General features: G+C 36.2%; 3 protein-coding genes and 1 long non-coding RNA gene across 15 annotated transcripts; all 4 read left to right on the top strand.

Annotated features, from left to right (window-relative positions):
- Nucleotides 1-1,182: 1,182 nt before the first annotated feature.
- Nucleotides 1,183-5,876, top strand: LOC107843940 (myb family transcription factor PHL5). Its single transcript, XM_016688386.2, has 7 exons — nucleotides 1,183-2,039; nucleotides 2,431-2,617; nucleotides 2,698-2,774; nucleotides 2,870-2,909; nucleotides 4,923-4,977; nucleotides 5,058-5,127; nucleotides 5,449-5,876. The coding sequence occupies exons 1-7, from the start codon at nucleotides 1,494-1,496 to the stop codon at nucleotides 5,680-5,682; spliced, it is 1,209 nt and encodes a 402-aa protein (XP_016543872.1). The 5' UTR covers nucleotides 1,183-1,493; the 3' UTR covers nucleotides 5,683-5,876.
- A 1,206-nt stretch (nucleotides 5,877-7,082) lies between these two features.
- Nucleotides 7,083-8,023, top strand: LOC107843943. Its single transcript, XR_001666529.2, has 4 exons — nucleotides 7,083-7,262; nucleotides 7,539-7,593; nucleotides 7,674-7,731; nucleotides 7,820-8,023. It is a non-coding gene; the product is annotated as an uncharacterized LOC107843943 (long non-coding RNA).
- A 1,966-nt stretch (nucleotides 8,024-9,989) lies between these two features.
- On the top strand, nucleotides 9,990-15,384 carry LOC107843942 (pentatricopeptide repeat-containing protein At3g56030, mitochondrial). 9 transcript variants are annotated; one of them, XR_007045521.1, is made up of 4 exons: nucleotides 9,990-11,073; nucleotides 15,037-15,091; nucleotides 15,172-15,241; nucleotides 15,310-15,384. XR_007045521.1 is itself a non-coding variant. In XM_047397489.1 (2 exons), exon 1 carries the CDS (start codon nucleotides 10,073-10,075, stop codon nucleotides 11,039-11,041), a length of 969 nt encoding a protein of 322 aa, XP_047253445.1. In that variant the 5' UTR covers nucleotides 10,015-10,072; the 3' UTR covers nucleotides 11,042-11,073; nucleotides 15,160-15,384. The 9 variants fall into 9 exon arrangements, 5 of the variants coding, with proteins under 5 accessions (XP_047253445.1, XP_047253444.1, XP_047253443.1 ...); XR_007045523.1 differs by having other exon boundaries at nucleotides 10,015-11,073; nucleotides 15,160-15,241; XR_007045524.1 differs by lacking the exon at nucleotides 15,037-15,091 and having other exon boundaries at nucleotides 10,015-11,073; nucleotides 15,160-15,241.
- Nucleotides 15,385-21,745: 6,361 nt separating this feature from the next.
- Nucleotides 21,746-25,760, top strand: LOC107843939. Of its 4 annotated transcripts, none has more exons than XM_016688383.2 (3): nucleotides 21,746-22,143; nucleotides 24,761-24,861; nucleotides 25,118-25,760. In XM_016688383.2, exons 2-3 carry the CDS (start codon nucleotides 24,836-24,838, stop codon nucleotides 25,554-25,556), a joined length of 465 nt encoding a protein of 154 aa, XP_016543869.1. In that variant the 5' UTR covers nucleotides 21,746-22,143; nucleotides 24,761-24,835; the 3' UTR covers nucleotides 25,557-25,760. The 4 variants fall into 4 exon arrangements, with proteins under 4 accessions (XP_016543869.1, XP_016543871.1, XP_047253439.1 ...); XM_047397483.1 differs by having other exon boundaries at nucleotides 21,808-22,143; nucleotides 24,761-24,842; XM_016688385.2 differs by lacking the exon at nucleotides 24,761-24,861 and having other exon boundaries at nucleotides 25,106-25,760.
- The last annotated feature ends 1,473 nt before the right edge of the window (nucleotides 25,761-27,233 follow it).

Genomic DNA, 27,233 nt, shown 5'->3' with positions numbered 1-27,233 from the left:
GTATGATCCAATGGTGGAGCCACCTTTGCTCCAGAAGGTTCTTTTGAACCTATTCGACCAAAAATTATACTATTTTTATACTATATATATACAGTGGCGGATCTACCCTTTAGATAGGGGGTTCATCCGAACCCCCTTCGGCGGAAACGTATACTCTATTTATATGGTTAAAATTAATTTTTATGTAGATACATTAGATGTTGAACCCCATTCGGTTAGTTGGTATGTTCACTTGTGAACCCCTTGGTGAAAATCCTGGTTCCGTCACTATATATATATATATATAGTGGCGGAGCCACCTTTGCTCCTGGGGTTCATCCGAACCCCCTTCGACGGAAAATAATATTGTTTTTATACTATTTTTGTATGTTAAAAATATTTTTTTATGCATATATAATAGATGTTGAACCCCTTCGACTAGTTGTATATATACTTCTGAACCCCTCAATGAAAATTCTGGTTACGCCACTGGTGTGACCAAAAGGTCACATGTTCGAGTCACTGATGCTCGTATCAAGTTAGGGTGCGACCATTCTCCGAATCTTGCATGAATACGAGATGCTTATTAGTGCATGGAACTTCCTTTTTTCTTTTTATATAACTATACTGTAAGGACGTTTCTAGGATTGAACCACTACATGAATTTCAGAATATAATTATTAATTAAGCTTGATAGATTATTATTCTTGATGAAGTTAATTATGTTGACAGATGCACTCATAAGAACTATATTCTTTTTTCATCTAAATGATGCTAAAATGAATTGTTTAAACCTTATATTCCCTCCTTTTAAGAAAATTCTATCAAATATCTTTTTCACTTTTCATTTTAAATAGTTTAAGAACAATACTGAAGAGGACACTTATATTATCACTTGCTGTTGTAAGGGACAAAATCCAGTTATATATATAAAGGGCAGCCCGGTGCACTAAAGCTACCGCTATGTGCGGTGTTCGGGAAAGGGCCCACCATAACGGTGAATTGTACGCAGTCTTACCTTGAATTTTTGCCCAAGGCTTGAACTCGTGACCTCCGGGTCACATGGCAACAACTTTACCGGTTAGTCCAGTTATATATAGTAGTAAAGGCTTGAACTCGTGACCTCCTGGTCACATGGCAGCAACTTTACCAGTTAGTCCAGTTATATATATATATATAGTAGTAAATAGTTCATCTTGTAAAATGTTTTTGAACCTTGGTCTTATCATTTGTTCATTCCTTATCTACATTTACAGAATATTTTAAATTAGTTGGCATTTGGCATTTAACATGTTGACATATTCATATTCTTATATATCATGTATATGGAGTCATTTGCATTTCCAGAATCTTCATCAACTCAGTTCTTGATTTCCGCGTTTAATTTAGTCACTCATCGATCGATATCAGGCGAAGAAATGCAGTTTGTGTTGTTGAGACATTGAAACAGAAACACCCCTTGTGTGTATATTGCATTGTTCTTGATCTTGACTTGTTTACTTTTCGCGAAAAAAATGAGTATTCAGAACTATGAGTTACCAAGTGATTACAACTTGGAATTCCCACAGATGGGATTTTGTTTTCAGCCGGAAAATGATCACCAACAGCAACAGCAGCAGCAAAATTTGTGGCCTAGTAATGATTCATCATCATCATCAAGAAGTATGATAAGTCGAATCGGATCATCACCTTCAGGTTTTTTTGCTACTGAGAGGTACCTTGGATTAACACAATATGAATACCAAGACAACAATAACAACAATAGTTGTTCTCAACTGTCAAAGAATCATGATCCTCAAGTAGCGGCGTTTACTCAGCAATGTGGAAATGGATTCTTGGTCACTTCATCATCAGCACGAGTTGACACCGATATTCCAAGGATTTCAATGCCATCATTCATCAGACCACTTGATTCTCATGGACTCTATGGAAATCCTTTTAGTAATCTATCAGAAAAAGAGAGGGTTTTGCTTCTTAAGAGTAAGTTGTTTAGAGAAATTGATAGTTCAAACAGGCAGCCTGCTGCTTCGATGACTTTTCAAGGAAATCAAGACTATGGTGTAAGTACTTTCACTTGATTCTTGTCTACATAATACAGTCAAATCTCTCTATAATGTTTTGGCTGCTATCGCAAAGATGTGTTATCTATAACATATAATATAACGTAATATGAAAGTCTGTTGCAAGGTAAAATGTCCATGTGTACTAACGTAATATCCATGTGACCAGAAGGTCACGGGTTCAAGCCTTGGAAACAGCCTCTAGCAGAAATGCAAGGTAAGGCTGCGTACGATACACCCTTGTGGTGGGGCCCTTCCCCGGACACCGCGCATAGCGGTAGCGTTAGTGCACCGGGTTGCCCTTTTATGAAAGTCTGTTGCAAAGAAAACTTGGCCGTTATAGTGAACTGTTGTTATAGAGAAGTGAAAACTCCTCTTTATGTTCCCACAGGTCTCAAATAATACATGTGGTTTTAACTTGGTACATATAAGGCAACAATCTGGAAGTCAATCAGCAAATAGTTATAACAACTCTGGATGTTCAGGAGGATCTTTATCGAGTAAGACACGAATCAGGTGGACTCAGGATCTCCACGATCGATTTGTTGAGTGTGTAAACCGTCTTGGAGGAGCTGACAGTAAGTCATTTTACACGTCTCTTATCGATCTTCTTAGTTTTTGTTTCTATGGATTGATTGTTCTTTCCTTCATCTGCCAGAGGCGACGCCAAAGGCAATACTAAAGCTGATGGATTCAGAAGGCTTAACCATTTTTCATGTAAAAAGTCATCTTCAGGTACTTGTTAATATGAATGAAACACTTTCTTGGAACACTTTTTTGTATTTAGACAAAATTCTGAAGCAAAAGTTTTTTCTTCTTGTTTTGACTAGAAATATCGAAATGCAAAGTTCATCCCTGAATCGACAGAAGGTATGTATTATCTGAATTAAACTTCATGTTTACGAAGAAACATTTTTCAAGTGATATATAGGACACAAGCATCGATAGCTAATTCACTGCTTGAACTCTTGATTATGCTTCATTACATGATATATAATCCTTCAAGAGTTATATCCATGCAGCTTGTTTTATGCGAGTGAAATATGGTTCGCTAAATAGGAGATCCTTAACATGTCCCTTCAACCACATCGAAGTATTCTCCTATAGACCATCGCGTAAAAATCTTCTCTTCCTTACTGTTTTGGATCCAACACGACAAAAGGAGAGACTATTTCATACGCAAATATGCTAATCCTAAAATCTGTTATGGACTTCGGAACTTGAAACAACATTTTCATCTTAATTCTTAGGCATTTCACTTTTACTTTATTTAGCATCATACTAGATATGAAATGAGCTTATATGAAGAAGCGGGGATTCAACTAGCCAGCCGTCACTTGTTTGGTACTCAGGCATAGTAGTTGTTGTTTAAATGTGATATTTACAGCAAAATACAAACTTAAGACCTTGTTAAAATCACCGTCATTGTTTTGTTTTGTTTTTGGTAAAACTGTGAAATATTATCATAACAAGCAAAAGGATTATTACAACCTATAAAAAAAAGGCTCTGGTGTTGTTTAAACTCCCTACATGGATGCCATGAACACCTAAAGCTCAAGTAAACAGGAAAACACAACCATCATGGCATCTGTGAATAAGTACCTTTAGGAGTAAGTAGATACCTTCCATCATGACACCAATGTGCCATCTGCTATTTCAAAGCATTAAGTTTCTTTCAATATGAGCTACAATTAGCTGGTGCTACATGCTCCCATATATTCCCATTATTCTTCATATAGACTCCATTCACCCACAACACATCGACCTTCATAGCCACTTGCCATAATAATTTTCCTACTGAAGCAATGTTCCAATTACAACATCCATTCACATTTAGCCCTCCATTTTTCATTGGGAGACACACTTGATCCCAAGATACCAGTGCTATCTCCCTCCTCTTCTCAGCTGTCAAAAAATCCCTGCATTTTCTAACTATATCCTTCAACACACACTGTGGCAATATGAAAACAGCTCCCCCAGAAATTAAAAATGGAGAAAAGAACTGCCATAACAATTTGTAATCTGCCTGCATAAGACAAATGCTTTGCATATGCAGTTTGTATTCTAGTTGTAATCTTCTCCACTAACTGCTTGCACTCCATTTTTGTCCACTTCTTTGAGGAAAGTGGAAGGCCTAAATACTTGATAGGAAGAGTGCCCAAACTAAAACCAGTTCTGTCCAGGATTAGTTGCTTGACTGCATCCTCCACCCCTGCCATAAAAATGTTAGATTTGTCCAAATTTGCAAGTAAACCAGTCAGTCACTCTGCTGAAATGATCTAAAGCCTCCGTTACTCTACCGATTGAGTTGACATCCCCTTTACAAAATATCATAAGGTGATCAGTAAATATTAAGTGAGTAAGTTTAATCCCTTCACACATTGGATGATACTGAAAATCAGGTAGCGTACTCACCTTGTCTGAGACCCCTTTTTCCCTCAAAATATCCATTCCCCTCTCCATTCACTTCCGCTGAGAATTTAGTTGTAGTCGCACAAGTCATAACCATGTTAGTGAATGATTCTGGAAAACCATATCATAAACTTCCAACTCATCATATCATAAGCTTTCCTTAAATCTATCTTCATCAAACATCTGGGTGAAGTTCTCCTCGTATAATGCCTTTACAAATCATGGCATATTAAGACATTGTGAATCAGTGACCTCCCTTCCACAAAGGCTGCTTGCGTGCGATCTATCAAACTAGGAAGCACTTGTTTCAACCTCATACATATCACCTTAGATATACACTTGTAAATCACATTGCAACATGAAGCACCCTCATTGTTAATTTTGACTTTGCTTGTGGAAAATGCTACTCAGTTTTGCCATAACATGTTAAGTACTTAATCTTAAAGTTTCCATCTCTTTATGATGATGCAGGAAAAACTGAGAAAATGGACAAACAGAATAACGTGACACAGATCGACGGCAAAACGTATGTTCTTTGCAACTATCTTAACCAATTTTCGTGACTACTTTAGCCCGAAATTTACCTTAATCCAGATTTCTTTTCAGTGGAATGCAAATCAAAGAAGCACTGCATATGCAGCTAGAAGTCCAGAGGCGTCTTCACGACCAACTAGAGGTACATTTAGTACACATAACAACAACAACAACAACATACCTAGTGTATTCCCACCTAGTGGGGTCTGGGGAGGGTAGAGTGTACGCAGACCATGCCACTACCTCAAGAGAAGTAGAGAGGCTGTTTCCGATAAACCCCCGGCTTAGGACCAATAACAGTATAACAAATAACATTTAGTACACATAAGGATGTAAATTTAGCCATCTCTAGCATGTATGGCGCTAAAAGTGTTTCGATTATATGCCACTGTGAGTTCTGATTCTTGGTTGAAATCAATTTCAAGGCAATGTTTTATGAATCCAATCGTCTTTCTGTTGCTAGATTCAGCGAAAGTTACAGTTGAGGATCGAAGAACAAGGGGAGCAACTGAAGAAGATATTTGAACAACAACAACAAACAACCAGGAGCCTCTTGGAGACGCGGAATTCAAGCATTTCATCTCATGCTGATCCGTTCAGCCCACACGAAGATGAAGTTTTCGTTGCAGAAAGCTTCGATAATTCCCATTTCCAATCTAAAATAAGCTACAATGACATGGAAACAACATTTGTTTGACATTTTTTCAGATAGTTGATATTAGCTTTCTGTAGAGCTAATTTGCCTTACAAGCAAACTACACAAACAACGTATAGTACAAAGGGCAGACACAATATCATGCAAAAACTTAAGTACTACATTCATGCTATATATTCAATGGTTCTCTGGTGTGTGCATAAGTACAAAATTGTCTAATGATAGTTATTTAATAAGGTGATCTTGTAAGTTGTAATACGCTAAATTCTGTCTTTTCTTCTCTGTAGTTTGCCTCAAGTGTGACAATGTATATGAGAACTTTGCGCTTCAAGCTTTAACGTTTAGTGAGATGACTTTTTTCTGTTACGCTGGGAGATCAGGGGAGACGGTAGGAGCAATTCAATTCTCACCGTCATATTGTTTGGCAGAATTTCCTTCAGTCATAAGTAGTTGCCAAATGAATGCTCGATGATGAAGTTTCAATTTTTCGCAAAGCCTTGAACTTGTGATGTATGGTTAAAAGTTGTAAGGATCCCAAACATCGCGGTGCACCCCTTGGTTGATGGAAATGACTCACTTGCTGCACATTGTAAAGTTGGGCTTAATGTCACGCGAACCACAGATCTTTTGGATCTTTGAAACATCACTGTACTAAGCTTATTGAATGGGCTCTCGCTAGTCGCTAGCGCTAAGATTGTCATAGACTTGCAGGCCTGAATATTGCAGGTCTAAACTTCAACTTCAGTCTTTTGGATATGAAGTCAGGAGCTAAACAAGCTTGGCTATAGACCGAAATGTAAAAAAGGGCAGCCCGGTGCACTAAAGCTACCACTATGCGCGGTGTCCGAATAAGGGTCCACCACAAGGGTGTATTGTACGCAGCCTTACCTTGCATTTCTGCCAAAGGCTGTTTCCAAGGCTATAGACAGAAATGTTTGGAGTTAAATTTTAAAGTTCAAAATGTGAACGTCAGATACAAAGATCTGAAGTTAGGCTTAGTCAGTTTCAACTTCATACCAATGCGATTGAGGTCTAAAAATCAAAACTAGTTAAGCCTAACTTTAGACCAAAACATCTCAAGTTCAAACCTTCGAGTCTGAAGTTCAAATTTCATCTTTTCCCTTCTTCTTCACGCTGTTTTATTCGAGTTATACCATTTTGTGCAACAAGATATATACACATCCTATATCTAGAATTGCTAATAGCGAGCAATTTTCCATCCTTTGGTCTGCATAGGTTCCTTATGTTGTCTATCCGTCCATCTGCATAAAAAGACAAAAACACAGAAGCAACAACATGACGAATAACACAAGGTGAGACGAGAGACTGTTTCCTTGCACAATTCTAATGATAAAATCTATTGAAATTTTTGGAACCTCAGAAGATTGAAACAACATTTTCCTCTCACTTAGGCATTTCCAACTCGAAAAGGAATTATACTATACTACATTGTTTACCTTTTCTCCTCCTATAAAGCTGCCTTGTGTAGACAAAAGAGTAGTACGAGAGATTGCACCTTATCTCCTTAGTTCCTATGCAACGAGCGCGCTCATTCTCTTTCAAATAACATTTCGAAGGGACTTACCACTTCTCAAGTTCTGCAAAACCTTTACCTGATTTTGGTAACGATTTAGTTGATATAAAGTGCGCTAATCAGAGGCGGAGCCAGCCCTCTTTAGGGGGTTCATCCGAACCCCCGTCGACAGAAAAATATACTATTTATACATGATTAAAATTATTTTTTATGTGGTTATAGTAGGTGTTGGGACCCCCCTTCGACTTAGTTTTCTTTGAATATTGAACACCCTTACTTGAAATCCTGGCTCCTCTGGCGCTAATATAGTTGAAAATCGTTAACTTTTCTTGGAAATGAGAGTTTCCTCCTTCCTATGACGCAGGGAAATCTGAAAAAATGGACAGCCCGAATAATGAGACACAGATCGACAGCAAAATGTATGTCCTCGACAACTATATTAACCAATTTTCTTGATTATTTTAGCTGGAAAATTACCTTACTACACGTTTGTTTCCAGTGCAATGCAAATGAAAGAAGCACTAGAAGTCCAGAGGCGTATTCACGAGCAACTAGAGGTACATTTAGACACTTCTAATATGCTTAGATCGAGCTGATACAGTATCGAGGCAATCTATCTAAATCCTTTTGTCTTTCTGTTGTTAGAGTCAGCGAAAGTCACAACTGAAGATCGAAGAACAAGGAAAACAACTGACGAAAATATTTGAACAACAACAACAACAAACAACCAGGAGCCCCATGTAGACGCGAAGTTCAAGCATTTCATCGCGAAGATGAGGATTTCGCTATAGAAAGCTTCGATAATTTCCATTTTGCATCTAAAATAAGTTACTATGACATGTAAACAGCATCAGGTTGACATTTTCTTTTCAGTTAACATCTACTATTTGAAAGAAAGTTGATCATGTTAGCACTTCTTTGAAGCTAGTTTAGCCTCTCAAGCAATTAAACAGTGCAAAAAAATGTATAGTATAAAAGGCAGGCACAAATACAGCAACAACAACAACATCATACCCAGTTTTATACGGTATACCCACAAGGTGGGGTCTGGGGAGGGTGATGTGTATGCAGTCCAAACCACTACCTCAGATGAAGTAGAGAGGTTGTTTCCGATAGACCCCCGGCTCCGGACAGAGAACAATATAACCAGCAAACAAACATAAAAGCATGCAACAAAAATGGGATAACATACGGTTACATAATAATGAAAACAAGGCACCCACAAGGTAATACTATAAACTATCTATTCGAAATTGAAGACAACACCAAAACACCACTAACAAGCAACTACATACGTAGATACACACAAAAACACTCTACCTGTTATGACGGATGAACTCCTACTCACTAATCCTCTATCCTAACCGTGTCCTCCACGCCTTCCTACCAAGGGCCACGTCCAATATCTTGCAAAAAACTTGAAGTACTTCATTCATGCTATATGTTCAATGGATGTCTTTGTGTGTATAAGGAGAAATGTAACTAATAATATACTCTCCCGTTTTAAAAAAAATGATTTGTTACGAAGTTCAAGAAAATAAAGAAAATTATGTGAGTGAAACTATTTTAAGAATAAAATTATGTGACTTACATAAATCTCGAATTTTTAATGGGTTCTAACACTTTTTTCCATAATTTTATTTAATTACATTATGTCCCGAATTTTAATACTTATGATACATATTTTTAGCCCTGATACAGATGCATTGTGATACATTTGTAATTTAGTGGTTCGTTAAATAAGGAAGTAACTAATTTTCAATTATTACGGGAAATAAAATTAGGGACAAATCGTGGAAATGATACATCTGGTTTCAGTATCACAATGATACATTTCGTAAAATTACTCACTAACCATTAAAAATTCAATCTCACACCAAAATAAATAATTTACATATGTTAAATGTATCAAACAGTTATAAATAAATTAAAAAATATAAATCACTATCACAAAGTATATGTTATATGTATCACTAGTATTCTAACAACAAATGTATCATACTGGTAATGTATATATTTTGATAACTGATTAACAATACCAATATATGTTATTTATACGATTATATCACGGTTACATATGTTTTCTCACAGAATAAAATGTATTAATGGTGCACATATAAAATATATCACGGAATTAAATAAAAGTACCATTTGTATCAATTAAGAAATATCCAAACTGAACGAGGATGGTGAAACTATTAAATTAACAAAAAATATTTGCATTATCCTTAAAATTATGAAAAGAATATACTAGTTTTTGTTTATATATATATATATATATATATATATATATATTGATGTATTAAATACATTTATTTGATACATATGTCGTCATTCGTTCGCACCATCACCGTCACCTTGGCTACCTACCCCTCCGTCGTTCGTCCTCACCACCATCGCCACTTTGATTGTTATCGTCGAAAATCTAATAACTAGTTGTTCAATTTACTTATGATTGATACATATAATCCTCCCTCCGCCATTCGTCCGCTCCATCACTGCCGCTTGGCTATCTCAGCCCCTCCTTCGTTCGTCCTCACCACCACCGCGACTTTGGTCATTATCGTCGAAAATCTAACAACTGATTGTTAAATTTACTTATGATTGATACATAAAATCCTCCCTCCGTCATTCGTCCGCACCATCACCGCCACCTTGACTACTCCACCCCTCCGTCGTTCGTCCTCACCACCACCGTCACTTTGATTGTTCTCGGTGTGTCAATTTTCCCATTTCTCGGTGTGTGTGAATAGTAAATGGGCTTCGGCCCATGGACGCATAAAGGAGGCGGCTTCCCGTCTTTCGGAAATGGCCCAAATTATAAGGCCCTCAGAATCGAACAATCTTTCCCACATCTCATCATAATTCTGTCTCCATTGAACAAAAAAAAACCTAGCAATGCTAGCACTTGGCAAGCTCTGGAGCCAAAAATCTTCGAGATTTCTATGTTCTTTAGCTATCCCAGACGTCGTTCCTAGTTGCAGTTACTACGACGCGCAGATCAACAAAGCTGGCAGAGAAGGAGATTTCGCCACCATCCATCGCCTTCTCAACAAGCGCTTCCGCGATGGCTTCTTCAATACCAACAATACTTTCAAGTTCATTTCGACAAATAATCTATCCATTCTTCTCGACGCTCTATTGGAAACGATAGGTAGGTTAGACAGTGGTTTCCCGAGGAAGTGTTCCTACGACTGTCTCATTTCGCGTCTCTCGAAAATGCACTGCATTTCGGAGGCAATGCGTGTTGCCGAAACCATGGCGAAGAGCGAAGGACACGGACCGAACAATGTCACTTTTCATCCCATAATTAATGCTCTAACGAAGAAGGAGGAATTCGAAGGAGCTTGGCGTGTGATTGATGTGATGAAATCCATCGGAATTACTCCCGATTTGACATCGTATAATTTTATGCTGACGGGTTATTGTTTTGCTGGAAATGTTGCATCGGCTGCTGGTGTTGTAGCAAAGATGGAGGAGGAAGAATTGGGCGCGGATACAAGGACATACGATGCATTGGTTTTAGGTGCGTGTAGAGCAGGGAAATTGGATGCTGCTTTGGCACTGTTGAGGAGGATGTTAGATGACGGAGTTGCGCCATTGTACTGCACACACGCTCATATTATAGGAGCTTTTCTGAGGTATAACTATTATGAACAGGCGATCGAGTTTGTTAGGAGCTATGCAGGGAGGGACACAAAATTGGACGCGGAGAACTTTGGAATATTGGCAACCAGATTGATCACTCGGAGTAAATTTGTAGAAGCTAAGGAATTGGTGAAAGAGATGAGTGAAAGGAGATTGAGAATAGGTCCACCATTAAAGGATTTCTATGAATCGCACGTTAAATCTGACGGATTGAGATAATTACCAAGTTTGAATTGCATGATTTTTGAAATGTAAGTACTACTTGGTTTTTTTCGTTATGAATGCTGCGTTTTGAAATGTTCAACCGCTACTATTAACTAACTAACAAATCTCCATTCACCACTAATGACAATTATTGTATAATTAGCATACACATACTATCACTGCTTAGTGATTACCGCACATCAACACATTTACTAAGCTCCTTCACACTCCCGTCCAAACTAGGAGCTATGAAGGTATTTTTCATTCCTAGTTTGGACATCAAATGTGCATGTAAAGATATCTCAAGTCCTTTAGTAAACAAATCTGCAAGTTGTTCTGTTGAGGGCCGATGTGCAGTAACAATCAACCCTTCCTGAATCTTTTCTCTAGTGAAGTGGCAGTCTGTATCTATGTGTTTCGTTCTCTCATGAAACACTGGATTAGCTGTTATTTGCAATGCTGGTCTGCTGTCAGAGAAGAGTGTTTCGAGTGAAACAGGAACTTTAACCACGGTACCAAGTTCCTTAAATAATCCTATCAACCACGCTAATTCAGCTATACTGATGATGGCATTGCTCTGTACTCAGCTTCTGTTGGAAACCCAAAACCACGGGCTGAGGCAGAGTAATTTCACTATAATGGAGAGGAGTACAATGAGGAGAATGACGTATTTTCTAACATCCAAATACGACCCACTAATTACACTTATATAATACGTGCGTACAAATAAATCCTAGGCCCAAAAACATACAGGTCCATACCGCGGGGGCGGCCCGATCCCTACGCTATCACCACAGACCCCATGAAAAATCACAAACATGGGTCGCACCGCTAACTTTTCAGGGCCGGATCAACAAAATTTGGGTCACAAACTCTAACAACTTCCATAAAATAGGTGAAGCACCATGTTGCACTAGATATCCAGTAACTGATTTTCTACTATTAATGCAGGCTCCCCAATCTACATGAGAGTAAACCTTCAAAGTATTATCACTTGTTGTTAGCATTAGTATTCCCATTCCCAGTGCATGTTTAACATATCTCACTGGTCGTATAGCTGCATTCATATGTGAATTTTTTGGAGAGTGCATAAACTGACTCAAACTCTGCACAGCAAATGCAATATCTGTCTTGTAGTTGTAAAGTATCAAGCTTCCCAATTGGTTGTTGGTAGCTTGTAGGATCTTTCAGAAGCTAATCTCCACCATTTGATGACTTACTCTGATCAAATTCAGCAGCGGTGAGTTTAAGATGTTTCTCCATGGGTGTAACAACAGGTGCACCTGCAAGCCCCATATCTGAAATCAATTCTAATGAATATTTTCTCTAGTGCATGAAGATGCCATCCTTGTTTGATAAGAGTCAAGTGGGGATCATAGCTTTCAACGACATCATTGGAGACCAACACATAAAGACTCAAGCTTGAGGCTTGCCTTTGTTTCCTAACCCGAGAGCACAAGTGTTGACGCATGGAGAAGTGCTTCATTACACTCCAAGGCCGCCTCTCATTAAGGGCCTTTTGGTCATTTCCTTGGAGCAAAGAGGCGCCTATGGAGTGTAGTCTCTCGTTAAGGTCCTTTTGGTCATTTACTATGTAATAAGTGTAGCCTAAGACTTTTAAATAGCTTTCATTAGGTCATTTTTCAGCAACTTTGATATTATTTTGAAAGACTTCTCTTTGAGAGTTTATTACAAGTGTGGAATCACTAGTGCAACTGTGGATTCACTTGTGGCAACGTGGAATCGTTGTGTTGGTTACCCGTTTAGAAACGAGGGTTGTTTGGGGATTCCGGTTCCCTTTAGGTCTTCGTAAGAATGTGGTGTTGTTTATACGGTTTATAGGGGTCTTTGTATTTGATACACACTTAGGTTCTTGTTTATTGTATAATCTTATGTCTCACTATCTATCTATCTTTACATATTGTTGTCTTTAATATCTTGTCTCGGCTTTATTGTTGTTTCCGTAGTTTGGTTGTTGGTTGTATTTGTATCTTTTGTTTGTCGGTTTGTATCATTGTTTCTAGCAAACTCAATCCCAAGAAAATATCTGAGTTCTCCCAAATCCTTTATTTTGAAAGCTGTTTGTAAAACTTCTTTTGTATGCTGGATCATGTCACTATCATTCCTCGTCAGCAGTAAATCATCAACATAAACTAATAGAATGACAATTTTATCACCAACCTTCTTTACAACAAACCCAGTGTATTCCCACCTAGTGGGGTCTGGGGGGTAAGATGTACGCAGTCTATACCTCTACCTCTGATGAAGTAGAAAGGTTGTTTCCGATAGACCCTCGGTTCAAGGCACGAGATACCACACAAACACATAGTGCAGCACAGAAGCAGATTACATAACATAAATACGGCACCCATAAGTAATATAAAGCAGAGGAAAGCAGGGGAAAGCACACAGATTCGTAATACAACATGGAACACGGAACACGGAATCATGACAAGAATAAAACCCCCACCAAGTAATTCCCTACACTAGCGACCCGAACTGGCCCTAATCCTCTGCCGTAATTCGCGTCCTCCAGACCTTCCTATCTAGGGTCATGTCCTCGGTGAGCTGTAACTGTTCCATGTCCCGCCTAACCACCTCACCCCAGTACTTCTTTGGCCTACCCCTACCCCGCCTAAAACCATCCAACGCTAGCCTCTCATACCTACGGACCGGGGCATCCATGCCCCTCCTTTTCACGTGTCCGAACCATCTCAATCGTGCTTCCCGCATCTTGCACTCCACTGAAGTCACACCAACCTTCTCCCGGATAGTCTCATTCCGAACTCTATCCCCTCTAGTCAGTCCACACATCCAGCGCAACATCCGCATTTCTGCCACCTTTATTTTTTGGATGTGGGAGTTCTTAACTGGCCAACACTCCGCTCCATACAACAAGGCCGGACGGACTACCACCCTGTAGAATGTGCCTTTAAGCTTGGGCGGCACCTTCTTATCACACAGCACCCCCGGCGCGAGTTTCCACTTCATCCATCCCGCCCCAATACGGTGCGAGACATCCTCGTCAATCTCACCGTTACTCTGGATCACGGACCCAAGATACTTGAACTTGTCCCTCTTACATACCTCCTGAGCTTCCAGCTTCACTACTACCTCATTCTCCCGCCTCACGTCATTAAACTTGCATTCCACATACTCTGTCTTGCTTCTGCTCACCCTGAACCCTTTAGACTCAAGAGTTCGCCTCCACACCTCTAATTTGTCATTCACACCCCCTCGAGTCTCATCTATCAAAACTACATCGTCTGCAAAAAGCATACACCACGGCACCTCCCCTTGAATACGCCGCGTCAACACATCCATCACCAACGCAAACAAAAAGGGACTAAGAGTAGATCCCTGATGCAATCCTGTCAGGACAGTGAAATGCTCCGAGTCTCCTCCCGCCGTCCTCACCTGGGTTTTCGCTCCATCATACATATCCTTAATTACTCCGATATATGCCAGCGGTACCCCACTCACCTCCAAGCATCTCCAAAGCACCTCCCTGGGGACTTTGTCGTAAGCCTTCTCCAGGTCGATAAACACCATGTGCAGATCCTTCTTCCTCTCCCTATACTGCTCCACCAACCTCCGTACCAGGTGAATTGCCTCCGTCGTCGAGCGGCCGGGCATAAATCCGAACTGGTTCTCCGAAATAGACACTATCCGTCTCAGCCTCACCTCGACCACTCTCTCCCAGATCTTCACCAACCTTCTTTGTAAACAAAGAATAATCTCTTGTGCTTTGTTGAAAACCAGAAGAAGTCAAAGCTGTAGAGACTGTTTCCTTGCATAATTCTAATTGTAAATCTTTGGAACCTCAGAAGATTGAAACAACATTTTCATCTCACCTCTTAGGCATTTCCAACTTGAAAAGGAATTATACTATACTACATTATTTTCCTTTTTTCCTCCTATAAATCTGCCTTGTGTAGATTACATCGATAAAAGAGTAGTACATCGTTTAAATTTGATATATAAAGCAGCACATCGTTTCTGTGATACAGGGAAATCTGAACAGATGAACAGCCCGGACAATGAGACACTGATCGACAGCAAAATGTATGTCCTCGACAGCTATGTTAACCAGTTTTCTTGATTGTTTTACGTGGAAATTTACCTTAATACAGGTTTGTTTCCAGTGGAATGCAAATCAAAGAAGCACTACATATGCAGCTAGAAGTCCAGAGGCGTATTCACAAGCAACTAGAGGTACATTTAGTACATGAAAATATATACATTTAGACACTTCTAACATGCTAGTGTCTTTCTGTTGTTAGATTCAGCGAAAATTACAACTGAGGATCGAAGAACAAGGAAAACAACTGACCAAAATGTTTGAACAACAACAACAACAAAAAACCACCAGGAGCCTCATGTAGATGCGAAACTCAAGCATTTCATCGCGATGATGAAGATTTCGTTATAGAAAGCTTCGATAATTCCCATTTTCCATCTAAAATTAGTTACTATGACATGTAAACAACATCAGGTTGACATGTTCTTTTCAGTTAACTGCTACTATTTAAAATAAAGTTGATCATATTAGCACTTCTTTAAAGCCAATTTAGCCTCCCAAGCAATTAAACTGCCCAAAAAAAAACATGTATAGTATAAAGTGGAGACACAAATATCATGCAAAAACTTAAGAAGTACTACATTCATGCTATATGTTCAATGGATGTCTGGTGTTGTATAAGGAGAAATGTAACTAATAATATACTCCCCCGTCTAAAAAAGAATTGACTTTTTTTTACTTGACACGAAGTTCAAGAAAATAAAAAACGTTTTTGAATATAGTGGTCTTAAATTAAAGTTACATAAAATGTACGAAAATACCCTTTAATTTTGTGTTCTTAAACATGTCATGTGGAAAGTTGGGAATTAGAATGTTGCCAGAAAAGGAAAGGGTTGTTCTTTTTAAAACATACTAAAAAGGAAAGTAGCTCATTTTTTGCGAAACGGAATAGTTGTTAGTTGGTTTTAAGTTATCCACACTCAAGGTAAAAGTATTTTACAAATCAGTCTAATGCAACATGTTATAACAAGTTATCTACTTTATTTCCTGAATTACTAGATCGGCTTGTTGTTGATAGCGTAACCTAATGTTATATAGATATAATGCACTGTCAGTACGCAGAACTTAAAATCCCCTAATAACCCAGAGAGCCTGTGTTGGGACTTTGGGTCATGTAATAAATAGATTGGGCTTAAGCCCAAATAATGATGAAAGCTTATGTAGGCCCATGTTTCACTTGACAGTGTCCACTCATCTGTCTTTGTTTTGTAACCAACACAACATGTGGGGCCTGGCCCAGGGACAGACAGCCCAAAAGTACTGAGGGCTATTTGGTCATTTCATCTTCATAAATATTACTGGTCCACTAGTGATTTGACACCCACTAAAGGGGTAGTTTTACTGTACAGTGTCTTTGTTCATCTTTACTTGTCTACTGTTAACTTGACACATTCCTTAATAAATTATAAATCATCGAAAAATAACCAAAACTAACTCTGAACTCTTTGATATAAAACAAAACTATTCATCGGCTATTTTTTGACTAAAAAATATCCCTCCCGTCCAAGCATGTTGTTATGAACTCCAGGAATAAATAATATGATAAGCAAAAGAAAAACAAGATGGATACACACAGATATACGTGAAAATTATTAACGGAAAAAATCACGGGTAGAGGAGGAGAAATTCACTACCACCACAGACCTCACAAAATATCACAAACATGGATCGCACCTCAAACTGTTTAGGGCCGAATCAACAAAATTCGGATCACAAACTCTAACACATGTGTTGAGAGAGGATAATCAGATCATATACTAAAAAAATATTATTCATTATTCGAGTTACTCCCTTCCTCAATAAAAGTTGTTCGCTAAAAATAGGCGTCCAACAATGTTTGTCAAATTTTGAAAATCAATATACAATTTACTCGAAGGAGAGTCTTGAAGTAACTGGTAAAGTTATTGTCATGTGATCGTAAGGTCGGGGATTCAAGATTTGGAAATAGCCTCCGACAAAAATATAAAATAAGGTTGCGTACAATACACTTTTGAGATAGGACCCTCTCCGAATCCTGCGTATTACGAGAGTTTTAGTACACCAAAATATCTATTTTAATATATATAATTTATTTATTTTATCCTTAATTATTAATTATAATAGAGTGATATAATAAAATTATTTATATGTTTGTCAAATTAATAGCATATTTGTTTGATGGAAGGAATATTTACTGCTAATCATCATAATTTAAACTTAACGTCTGATTCAGCTATGAAAAGACAAAAATACCCTTCCATACTTCTTAAAAAAAAATATTTTAATCATTTTTGTGAATGTACAAGAACTTGTCAAATGTGAGTGGATACCAACAATTTGCTCTACACAAAAATTCACGCGTTTTATTGGGAAAAGCAAGGTCGATTATAATATAAGTATATGACTTGAACTTATTGTAAAAAAAAATAAAAAAAATTCTAAAATTAATATTTTCTTCATTTCATTTTAATCAGTCCTTAAAAATATTTATTTTAATTTATTTATCTATTTATAAAATCAAAAGAAAATTACTAGTCTTTCGATACTATCTCCATCATTAAATGACTAAATAAAGTATATATATTCAAATTTATATTTTCAAAATATAATTAATAAAATTAATTTTATAAAATAAACTCCTAATAAATTTTTTCTTGATAAAAGTGTCAAGTCAATGAAAGCCAATTATTTTAAAACAAAGAAAATAACATTTAAAAATATGACAAATTTACATCGTTAGTACATACAACTTATACTCATTGTGGCAATATTAGTACTCCTTCGGTTTCGTTTTAAGTTAAGTTGACCATTGTTAGTTTGGTACGTTGCTCAGGGGAGTTTCAATTGAATATCTATTATATACTATAAGTAAAATATATATATACATACTTTTTTTAATTTTGAATGTAGTTTACCACATAACATGTTACATGTGTGCATTTCCTTCAAGGAAAGAATATTACACAATTAGTTCTAGTTTTGCCTTGTTAATCATCTTGCATGCAATTTTTAAATTTAATAGACACAAAGGTTTATATAATAAATTAAGTAATTTTTCATCTTAATTAAACTTAAGTATGTTTACCACTTATTAAACATTAAATTAAGCCACGAGATACTCATTAATATATTTCCTCAAATAATCACATACTTCAATTCTTCAACTCTTTCCTACCCAACTAACTACACCTATTAATTGATTCAGTATTTACCTTGTCTTAAATTTTAATAAAATAAAAATAATACGTTAATTAGTAAGTGATAGTTTTACATGTTTAAACACATATCAATAGATCATACACACAAATATTTATTAGCATTCAATGTTTATATCAAATCATGTAAATTAATCGTAGATAAGTGATGTATATGGAAAATGCTTATTAATTATATATGATTAAATACGTATTATGTATTTACTGATTTTATATACATATCAGGTATAAAGACGTGTTTACCTATTATATACCTATCGAGTCATACACCCTTGAATTTATTTGATGCATCCTCGATCATCACATGACTGTCGTGTACGTAACTCCTCTAGGATCACGTCATTCACGCGTTACGTGTTGTCAGTGAGTTGTAAATATTCAAAGTAAGGTTGATGTAAATATTCTGTGGGTATTTTTAGAGATAAGAGTAAAAATATGCCTAAGCTATCTCAATTTTTTGACTTTCATACATAAACTGTTAGAGTTAATCATCTTGCATGTAATTCTTTAATATACACAAGGGTTTATATACTAAATTAAGTAATTATTCATCTTAATTAAACTTAAGTATGCTTACCACTTAATAAACATCAAATTAAGCCAAGAGATACTCATTAATATGTTTCCTCAAATAATCACATACTTTCAATTCTTCAACCCCTTCCTACCCATCTAACTACACCTATTAAATGATTCAAAATTTACCTTGTCTTAAATTTTAATAATAATAAAATAATAATACATTAAGTGATAGTTTTACATGTTTAAACACATATCAATAGATCATACATACAAATATTTGTTCGCATGGGATGTTTATATCAAATCATGTAAATTAATCACAAAAAAGTGATATAGTTATGTGGGAAATGCTTATTAATTAAATCTATATCTATAACTATATTTATATTTATATCTATACTATATTAAAAGTGTGAAGAGTCTTAAAAATAGTGTTTGAACTTTTTCCCTTTCATTAAAAGTTTTGGCTTTAGATAACTATTTTTTCTAATATATAAGAGTTGAAAATTAATTAAATATATTTATGCTAAAGCCTTTCCTTATTAGAAGTCATCAGAATTAATGACAACTAATTCTTTTTTCATTAGTTTAAGAATTCTAAATCAACAAAATTTGATTTTAAGAAGATTTAAAAAATGTAAGAATAAATATAAAAACGTTAGATAAAATCTCTGCAATGGATAAAATCATTTAATTTCAAATAATTAAATGTTACACGTGCAAGGCACGTGCGGCTAAACTAGTATAATTAAATACATGTTATGCATTTAATGAATTGATATACATATCGGGTATAAATACGTGTTTACCTATTATATATCTATCGAGTCATAGGCCCTTGGATCTATTTGATGCATCCTCGATCATCACGTGACTGTCGTGTACATAACTCCTCGAGGATCACGTCATTCACATGTGATGTATTGTCGGTGAGTCGTAAATTTTTAAAGTAAGGTTGATATAAATATTCCATGAGTGTTTTTAGAGTTAAAGATGTTTATATCAAATCATGTAAATTAATCGTAGCTGAGTGATATCGCTGTGTGAAAAATGCTTATTAATTAAATCTGTATCTATATCTATACTATATTAAAAGTGTGAAGAGTCTTAAAAATAATGTTTGAACTTTTTGTCTTTCATTTAAAGTTTATGTTTTAGATAAAGTCGTCTTATCACTATTTTTCCTAATATATAAGAGTTGAAAATTAATTAATATACTTATGCTAAAACCTTTCTTTATTAGAAGTCATTAGAATTAATGACAATTAATTCTTTTTTCATTAGTTTAAGAATTCTAAATCAACTAAATTTGATTTTAAAAAAACTTAAAAAGTTTAAGAATAAATATAAAAACGTTAGATAAAATCTTTGCAATGGATAAAATCATTTAATTTCAAATAATCAAATGTTACACGTGCAAGGCACTTGCGGCTAAACTAGTATAATTAAATACATGTTATGTATTTAATGAATTGATATATATATCAGGTATAAATACGTGTTTACCTATTATATATCTATTGAGTCATAGGCCCTTGGATCTATTTGATGCATCCTCGATCATCACGTGACTGTCATGTACGTAACTCCTCTAGGATCACATAATTCATGTGTGACGTGCTGTCGGTGAATCGTAAATTTTCAAAGTAAGGTTGATGTAAATATTCCATGGGTGTTTTTAGAGTTAAAGATGTTTATATCAAATCATGTAAATTAATCGTAGCTGAGTGATATTGTTATGTGAAAAATGCTTATTAATTAAATATGATTAAATACGTGTTATGTATTTAACTGATTTGATATATATATATATATATATATATATCAGGCATAAATACGTGTTTACCTATTATATATCTATCGAGTCATACACCCTTGGATCTATTTGATGCATCCTAGATCATCATGTGGCTGTCGTGTACGTAACTTCTCGAGGATCATGTCATTCCCATGTGACGTATTGTATGTGAGTCGTAAATATTCAAAGTAAGTCTGATATGTAAACATTCCATGGGTACTTTACTGTTAAGGTTAAAAATACATCTAAGTTATCTCAATTTCTTATCCGATATCTGGTACCCGCATTAGAGCCTAACTAATTTGGATTCGCACCGGGTAGGGCCCTATTTGAGGGTAGCGCTTCCTACCAAGAATTTTTTTTATTTTTCATCCAGTGTTCGATACCCGCATTGGAGCCCGACTAATCCGGATTCACGCCGAGTAGGGCCCCATTTGGGGTAGTGCTCCTTACCAAGGATTTTTTTTTATTTCTCATCCGGTGTCCGGTATCTGCATTGGAGTCCGACTAATCCTGATTTGCTCCGGCTAGGGATCCATTCGGGGATAGCGCTCCCTACCAAGGATTTTTTTTTTTTATTTCTCATCCGATGTTTGGTACCCGCATTGAAGTTCGATTAATCACAATTCGCGCGGGGTAGGGCCCCATTCGGGGGTAGCGCTCTCTACCAAGATTTTTTTTTTTGGTTTCTCATCTGGTGTCCGATACCCGCATTGGAGCTCGACTAATTCGGATTCGTACCGAGTAGGGACCCATTCGGGGGTAGCGCTTTTTTTTTGGTTTCTCATCCGGTGTCCGGTATTCCCATTGGAGCCCGATTAGTCCGGATTCGCATCGAGTAGGGCCCCATTCGGGGGTAGCGCTATCTACCAAGATTTTTTTTTATGATTTCTCATTCGGTATTCGGTATCCGCATTGTAGCCCAACTAATTTAAATTCGCACCGGATAAGGCCCCATTCGGAGGGGTAACGCTCCCTACTAAAAAAATTTTTATATCAAAAACTCAAACTCGAAATCTTTTATTAAGGAACATCCCTATTCACTGCACCACATGGTTTTTCATAGTCTTCCTTTATCCTTTATTTACCCTAATTGCCCCAAAACCCCATTTTAATAACAATAATAAAAATATATTTTTTTGAACATTTTCTACTATTACTACTACTGTCCCATTTTTCTTTCTTTTCACTTCTGTAGTCTTCTTTGGCTGTGCCTCTTCTGCCTTAGCTTATTTTACCACTGTTTTCTAAAAAAACCTCTAATGGCACAGATTTTTCTCTTATTAACTCTACTCATATGTTAAGCTTTTCACTATTTTCTAGTATTTTTTATCTGAGTTTCTAATAATTTATTTCAAATTAGTTTTTTTAATTTAATTCCTATTATTATTAGTGACAAAATAATCTTTATGTTCCAATAGTTTCAAGAACTATTGTATCCTTTAATACAAAAAGACCCTTTTGTGTATTCGGATTAAGGATGAAAATGGTGGCTGTTTCTTGAAAAATCATATTCATTTTGGTATGTTTCTATTTACCAAAGCATTAGAATAAATAGCTTTTGTGTAGTTTCTTGTTTGTGGGTTTATTGAAAGATTCAATCCTTTTATGATTTAGTGTCTTTTTTTTTTTTGCTAAACAAATATATTTGTGAAGAGATATATACGTTTGTTGGTGTGTGTGAGCTCTTCTTGTGTTGTTAATAGCTTCAAGCATGTTTTTTTTTTGGTTTACTGAGTGTATGATATGGTGAAAGTTTGTGTTTTTCTGTAATGTTTCTATTACCAAAGTATCAGAATATTAGCTTTATAGTTTCTTGTTTGTGGGTTTATTGAAAGATTCAATATTCTTATGATTTAGTGTGTTTTTGTTTTTGTTCAATAAGTATATCTGTTGTATATCTATCTGTTTGTTGATGTGTATTAAGCTATCATGGGGTTACTGAGTTAATCTTTTCGTGTTGTTAATAACTTCAAGCATGTTGTGTTTCTAATGTTGTTTACTGAATGTTTGATATGGTGAAAGTTGTGTTTTTCTGTAATGTTTGTATTCCCAAAGTATCAGAATATTAGCTTTATAGTTTCTTGTTATTGGGTTTATTGAAAGATTCAATATTCTTATGATTTAGTGTTTTTTTTTTGTTCAACAAGTATATCTGTTGTATATGTATCTGTTTGTTGCTCTGTGTGAAGCTATCATGGGGTTACTCAGCTAATCTTCTTGTGTTGTTAATAACTTCAAGCATGTTAATGTTGTTTACTGAATGTTTGATATGGTGAAAGCTTGTGTTTTCTGTAATGTTCTATTGCCAAAGTATCAGAATATTTGCTTTGTAGTTTCTTGTTTTTGGGTTTATCGGAAGATTCAATCTTTTTATGATGTAGATGTCCATTTCTTTTTGGTTCAACTAATATATCTGTGAGAAGTTATGTATCTGTTTGTTGATGTGTGTAAAGCTATCATAAGGTTACTCAGTCACTCTTCTTGGTTTGTTTACTGAATATAGGATATGGTGAAAGTTTGTGTTTTTGGTATTGTTCTATTACCAAAGCTTCAGAATATTAGCCTTATAGTTTCTTGTTTGTGGGTTTATTGGACGATTCAATCTGTTTTTATCTGTGGGGGATATCTATCTGTTTGTTGATGTGTGTGAAGCTATCATGGGGTTACTAACTCACTCTTCTTGTGTTGTTAATAGCTTCCGGAGTGTTTTGTTTTGGTTGTTTACCGGGTTTCTGATATGGTGAAAGCTTAATGTTTTCTATTCACAAAGCATCAGAACAAACAGCTTTATAGTTTCCAATTTCTTGTTTGTGGGGTTATGGAAAGATGCAATCGTTTTATGATTTAGTGTCTTTTTTTTGTTCAATAGATGTATCTGTGGGAGATATCTATCTATTTGTTGATGCGTGTGACGCTATCACGGTGTTACTCACTTTTCTTATGTTGTTAGTAGCTTCAGGCATGTTTTGTTTTGGTTGTTTACTGAGTTTTTGGTATGGTGAAAGCTTATGTTTTCTATTCACAAAGCATCAGAACAAATAGCTTTACAGTTTCCAATTTTTTGTTTGTGGGTTATGGAAAGATGCAACCGTTTTATGATTTAGTGTTTTTTTTTGGTTCAATAGATATATCTGTGGGAGATATCTATCTATTTGTTGATGTGTGTGAAGCTATCATGGTGTTAGTCTCTTACTCTTCTTGTGTTGTTAATAGCTTCAGGCTACGTTGCTCAGATTCTTCAAAAATGTCAACGAGTGCGTGTCGGATCCTTCAAAAATAGTGTATTTTTGAGGGATCCGACACGGGTACAGCAATATTTTTGGAGAGTCCGAGCAACTTAGGCTTCGGGCATGTTTTGTTTTGGTCATTTACTGAATGTCCGATATGTGAAAGTTTGTGTACAGTTTAATTCCCAAAGTATCAGAACAAATAGCTTTGCAGTTACTTGTTTGTGGGTTAATAGAAAGATTCAATCTTTTTATTGTTCAACAAATAGTTATGTGGGGAGATATCTCTGTTTGTTGATGTGTGTGAAACTATCATGGGGTTACTCAGTCACTCTGCTTGTGTTGTTAATAGCTTCAAGCGTGTTTGTTTTGGTTGTTTTCTGTATGTCTGCTACGGTGAAAGTTTAATGTTTTCTATTCACAAAGCATCAGAACATATAGCTTTATAGTTTCTAGTTTCCTGTTTATGGAAAGATTCAATCTTTTTTAAGATTTTCTGTCTTCTTTTTTTTTTCGTTCAACAAATATATCTGTGGGGAGAAATCTATCTGTTGTTTATATGTGTGAAGCTATCGTGGAGTTGCTCACTTACTCTTCTTGTATTGTTAATAGCTTCAATCATGTGTTACTAAATGCCCATGGTGAAAGTTTGTGTTTTTATGTTATGATTTAATTTCCTTTTGTTTATTGCTAGTTTTTCTGGAATACAGACCAATTTCTTTTCTTTCTCTAGTGGTTTTGGTTTGTTTGAGTTGTTGTGTTTGATAATTTGCGAAGGATTCTTGTTTGATATCATTACCAGTATTTTTTGTTCTGTTTTCATTTGAGGGTGAGGTGAACACATGATGTCGTTCGTTTGGAACAAATCTTGTATCTCATATTTGTTTGTATTTGGTTTGTTGAGAATAGGATACTGGAGAAGATAAAGTTGTCATCTCTATTGTTCTTATTTGTGCCGGGATCCTCTTCAACAGAGCAGTTCCAATGAGCCGTGAGCTGAACTACTGCATGTGAAGACATAATTTTGTTTACTTGTGACAAATGTCATTTCTCATATTTGTTTGTATTTTGTTACATTTTCACTTTAATTTTGAGTATAGGATACTGTAGAAGATAAAGAAGTTGTCTTTATTGTTAGTAATGAATGATTTCATCTGGGATCCTCTTAACCGGAACTTTCTGTTTATTTCATTTTATTCAGAAGATCTTTCAGTTTCTATTGGTGTCTTTGAGTTTAATGCCTCTGAAGCTCAGATTTTGTTGCAGGAATTTTCACCAGCAAAGGTTTCTTATTTGGAAAATGGGCAGAGGAAGAGGAAAGGCAAAGAAGCAATCTGTTCGTGAGGATCTTGTGAGTGGTGAAGAAGAGAAGATACCGGTGAGGAGAAGGGGTAGACCACAGAAACCGAAGGATGAAATAGAGGAGGAAGGAGTTGAGAAGGTAGTGGAGGATGGAGATGACAGCGAGAATACAAAAGGTTCCGTCTTGGATAATGATATCAAGAACCAAGTAGCCGAAGATGGAAAGAAGAGGAAGAGGCCTTCTCAAGACGTGGAAACTAAGGATTCTGTGAAGGAGGAAAATGCAGTTGAAACTAAAATTAACTCTAATGACTTAATAAAGTCAGTTGGATTCAGACCGAATGGTAGCAGAAGGAAAAACAAGCCTAGACGTGCTGCTGAAGTTGGTGTTGAGTGCAGATGAAGGGTCCGCTTTGTGATTGAGAACCGACTTTACGCTTATTTATATGTGCTTATCTATTTCGGTCCTGTTATAATTTCTTCTTTTTGGAAATTTCAACTTAAATTTTGTGAAGATTTCTGCAGCAAGTTTAGTTTCGCTGAATGTATTGCTGCTAAATCTCTTTTTGCATGTTTCATCAAATATCCAGAATGATATTTTCCTTTACTTATCGTTGCTACTTCTAGGTTGAAATGTATGTTGCCCTTGTTTAACTTGAAGGTTCTTTATTTATTGTTTGAATGCAAATACTTAACAAGTACGAGGTAGATCTCCTGCAGCATGACTGAGCTGGTGAGTGAAGCTGGAATAAGGCCACTTTTCGTTGTGCAGAATCAAAGAGGACGTGCTTATTGGAACTTGAGTTAGTATCATAAACCTTTTGCTTTTCTCGCTGATATGTGAAAACTGGAAGCTTTTTTGCCTGATACAATTCTAAATACCATCTTGTCAATCTCTAAGATACTATAGTTTTGTGTCATGCTCTTTCTATTTGCCTACTATACGTAAGTCTAACAATAGTTCCTCCTAAGATATGCTTCATGAGGATCTATTTTTTTGTTTTATACCTTATGTTAAAACTTATGTGCTGAAGCACTTCAACTTGCGGATTCTTGCTTCTGCTTGAAACATGTAAAACATAAATCTGTTTCTATTAATCCGTAGCTAGTCTTTCTGTCCGTTGATGGATATGGCTTCCGACTCAAATCTAAACACAAGCACATATTAGTGCCCAAACTTTCTATCTACATTTTATTTGTTTCTCCCTTTTCTGACTCTCTGCATCAGCGATGACGTGAAATGATTGCTACTTTACTTCTAAACTAAGATGTTATTTGAGGGTGAAACCTGAAGAGAATGCTTGTTGTCCTGAAATTTATCCACTTTGTCTCTTCCTTTTCTGACCCTTGCATCCTAAGTTGCTTGAACTCTCCAAAAATGTTGTCGCACCCATGTCGGATCCTTCAAAAATAGTGTATTTTTGAAGGATCCGACACACATCCATCGGCATTTTTGAAGAGTCGAGCAACATAGCATGAGTGAGTTGCATCCAAGATGACATGAAGAGGTTGCGCCTCTACTTGAAAACTTAAGATGGTACTCTCATCGGTATTTATTTTTGATATGTTGTATAGAGCGAAAACTCTTAGACAATGCTTCTTGAGCTGAATTTTAATGGAAGGATCGGAGACGGAGTGAAGTGGTTGGTAGTTTACATGAAAACTCAGATGACAGTTTCAAACATTTTCGGTGATTTTGTATGAGTAGAAAATGCTTCATTTGGTGATTGTGCATGTTGTATGAGGTATCCTAGGTAGAAGGCTAGTTGTAATTTACTGCAACAATCAGTTTTTTCTGTAAGTAATTCGCGATATCTGCTACTCGAGCAGAAATACTAGGATGTTTTTACCAGTTTGGTCTGTTTGTGTTACTTACTTCAACTTACTAGTTTTGTTGGTAGAAAGGATTTGCAACATGATTATGACTTTCTTATAGAGCTCTTCTCCTTGTTCTGCATTCAAAAGAGAATGTGACTGATATTGTTGAAAGATGAGGTTTCCTTTAGCCGAGAATCTATCGGAAATAACATCTCGACCTTCTAAGGTAGGGGTAACGTCTGTATGTTATTGTTGTTGTTGG

Source organism: Capsicum annuum, chromosome 10 (genome assembly GCF_002878395.1).
Source record: "Capsicum annuum cultivar UCD-10X-F1 chromosome 10, UCD10Xv1.1, whole genome shotgun sequence".
Classification (NCBI taxonomy): domain Eukaryota; kingdom Viridiplantae; phylum Streptophyta; class Magnoliopsida; order Solanales; family Solanaceae; genus Capsicum; species Capsicum annuum.
This window is presented reverse-complemented; position numbering and strand designations above follow the sequence as displayed.

Coding starts and splice junctions, on each gene's coding strand:
- LOC107843940 (XM_016688386.2), top strand. CDS start 1,494: ATGAGTATTCAGAACTATGAGTTACCAAGTGATTACAACTTGGAATTC. Junction 2,910..4,922: donor CATCCCTGAATCGACAGAAG/GTATGTATTATC, acceptor ATGATGATGCAG/GAAAAACTGAGAAAATGGAC. Junction 4,978..5,057: donor ACACAGATCGACGGCAAAAC/GTATGTTCTTTG, acceptor ATTTCTTTTCAG/TGGAATGCAAATCAAAGAAG.
- LOC107843939 (XM_016688383.2), top strand. CDS start 24,836: ATGAGCCGTGAGCTGAACTACTGCAT. Junction 24,862..25,117: donor CGTGAGCTGAACTACTGCAT/GTGAAGACATAA, acceptor ATTTTGTTGCAG/GAATTTTCACCAGCAAAGGT.
- LOC107843942 (XM_047397489.1), top strand. CDS start 10,073: ATGCTAGCACTTGGCAAGCTCTGGAGCCAAAAATCTTCGAGATTTCTA.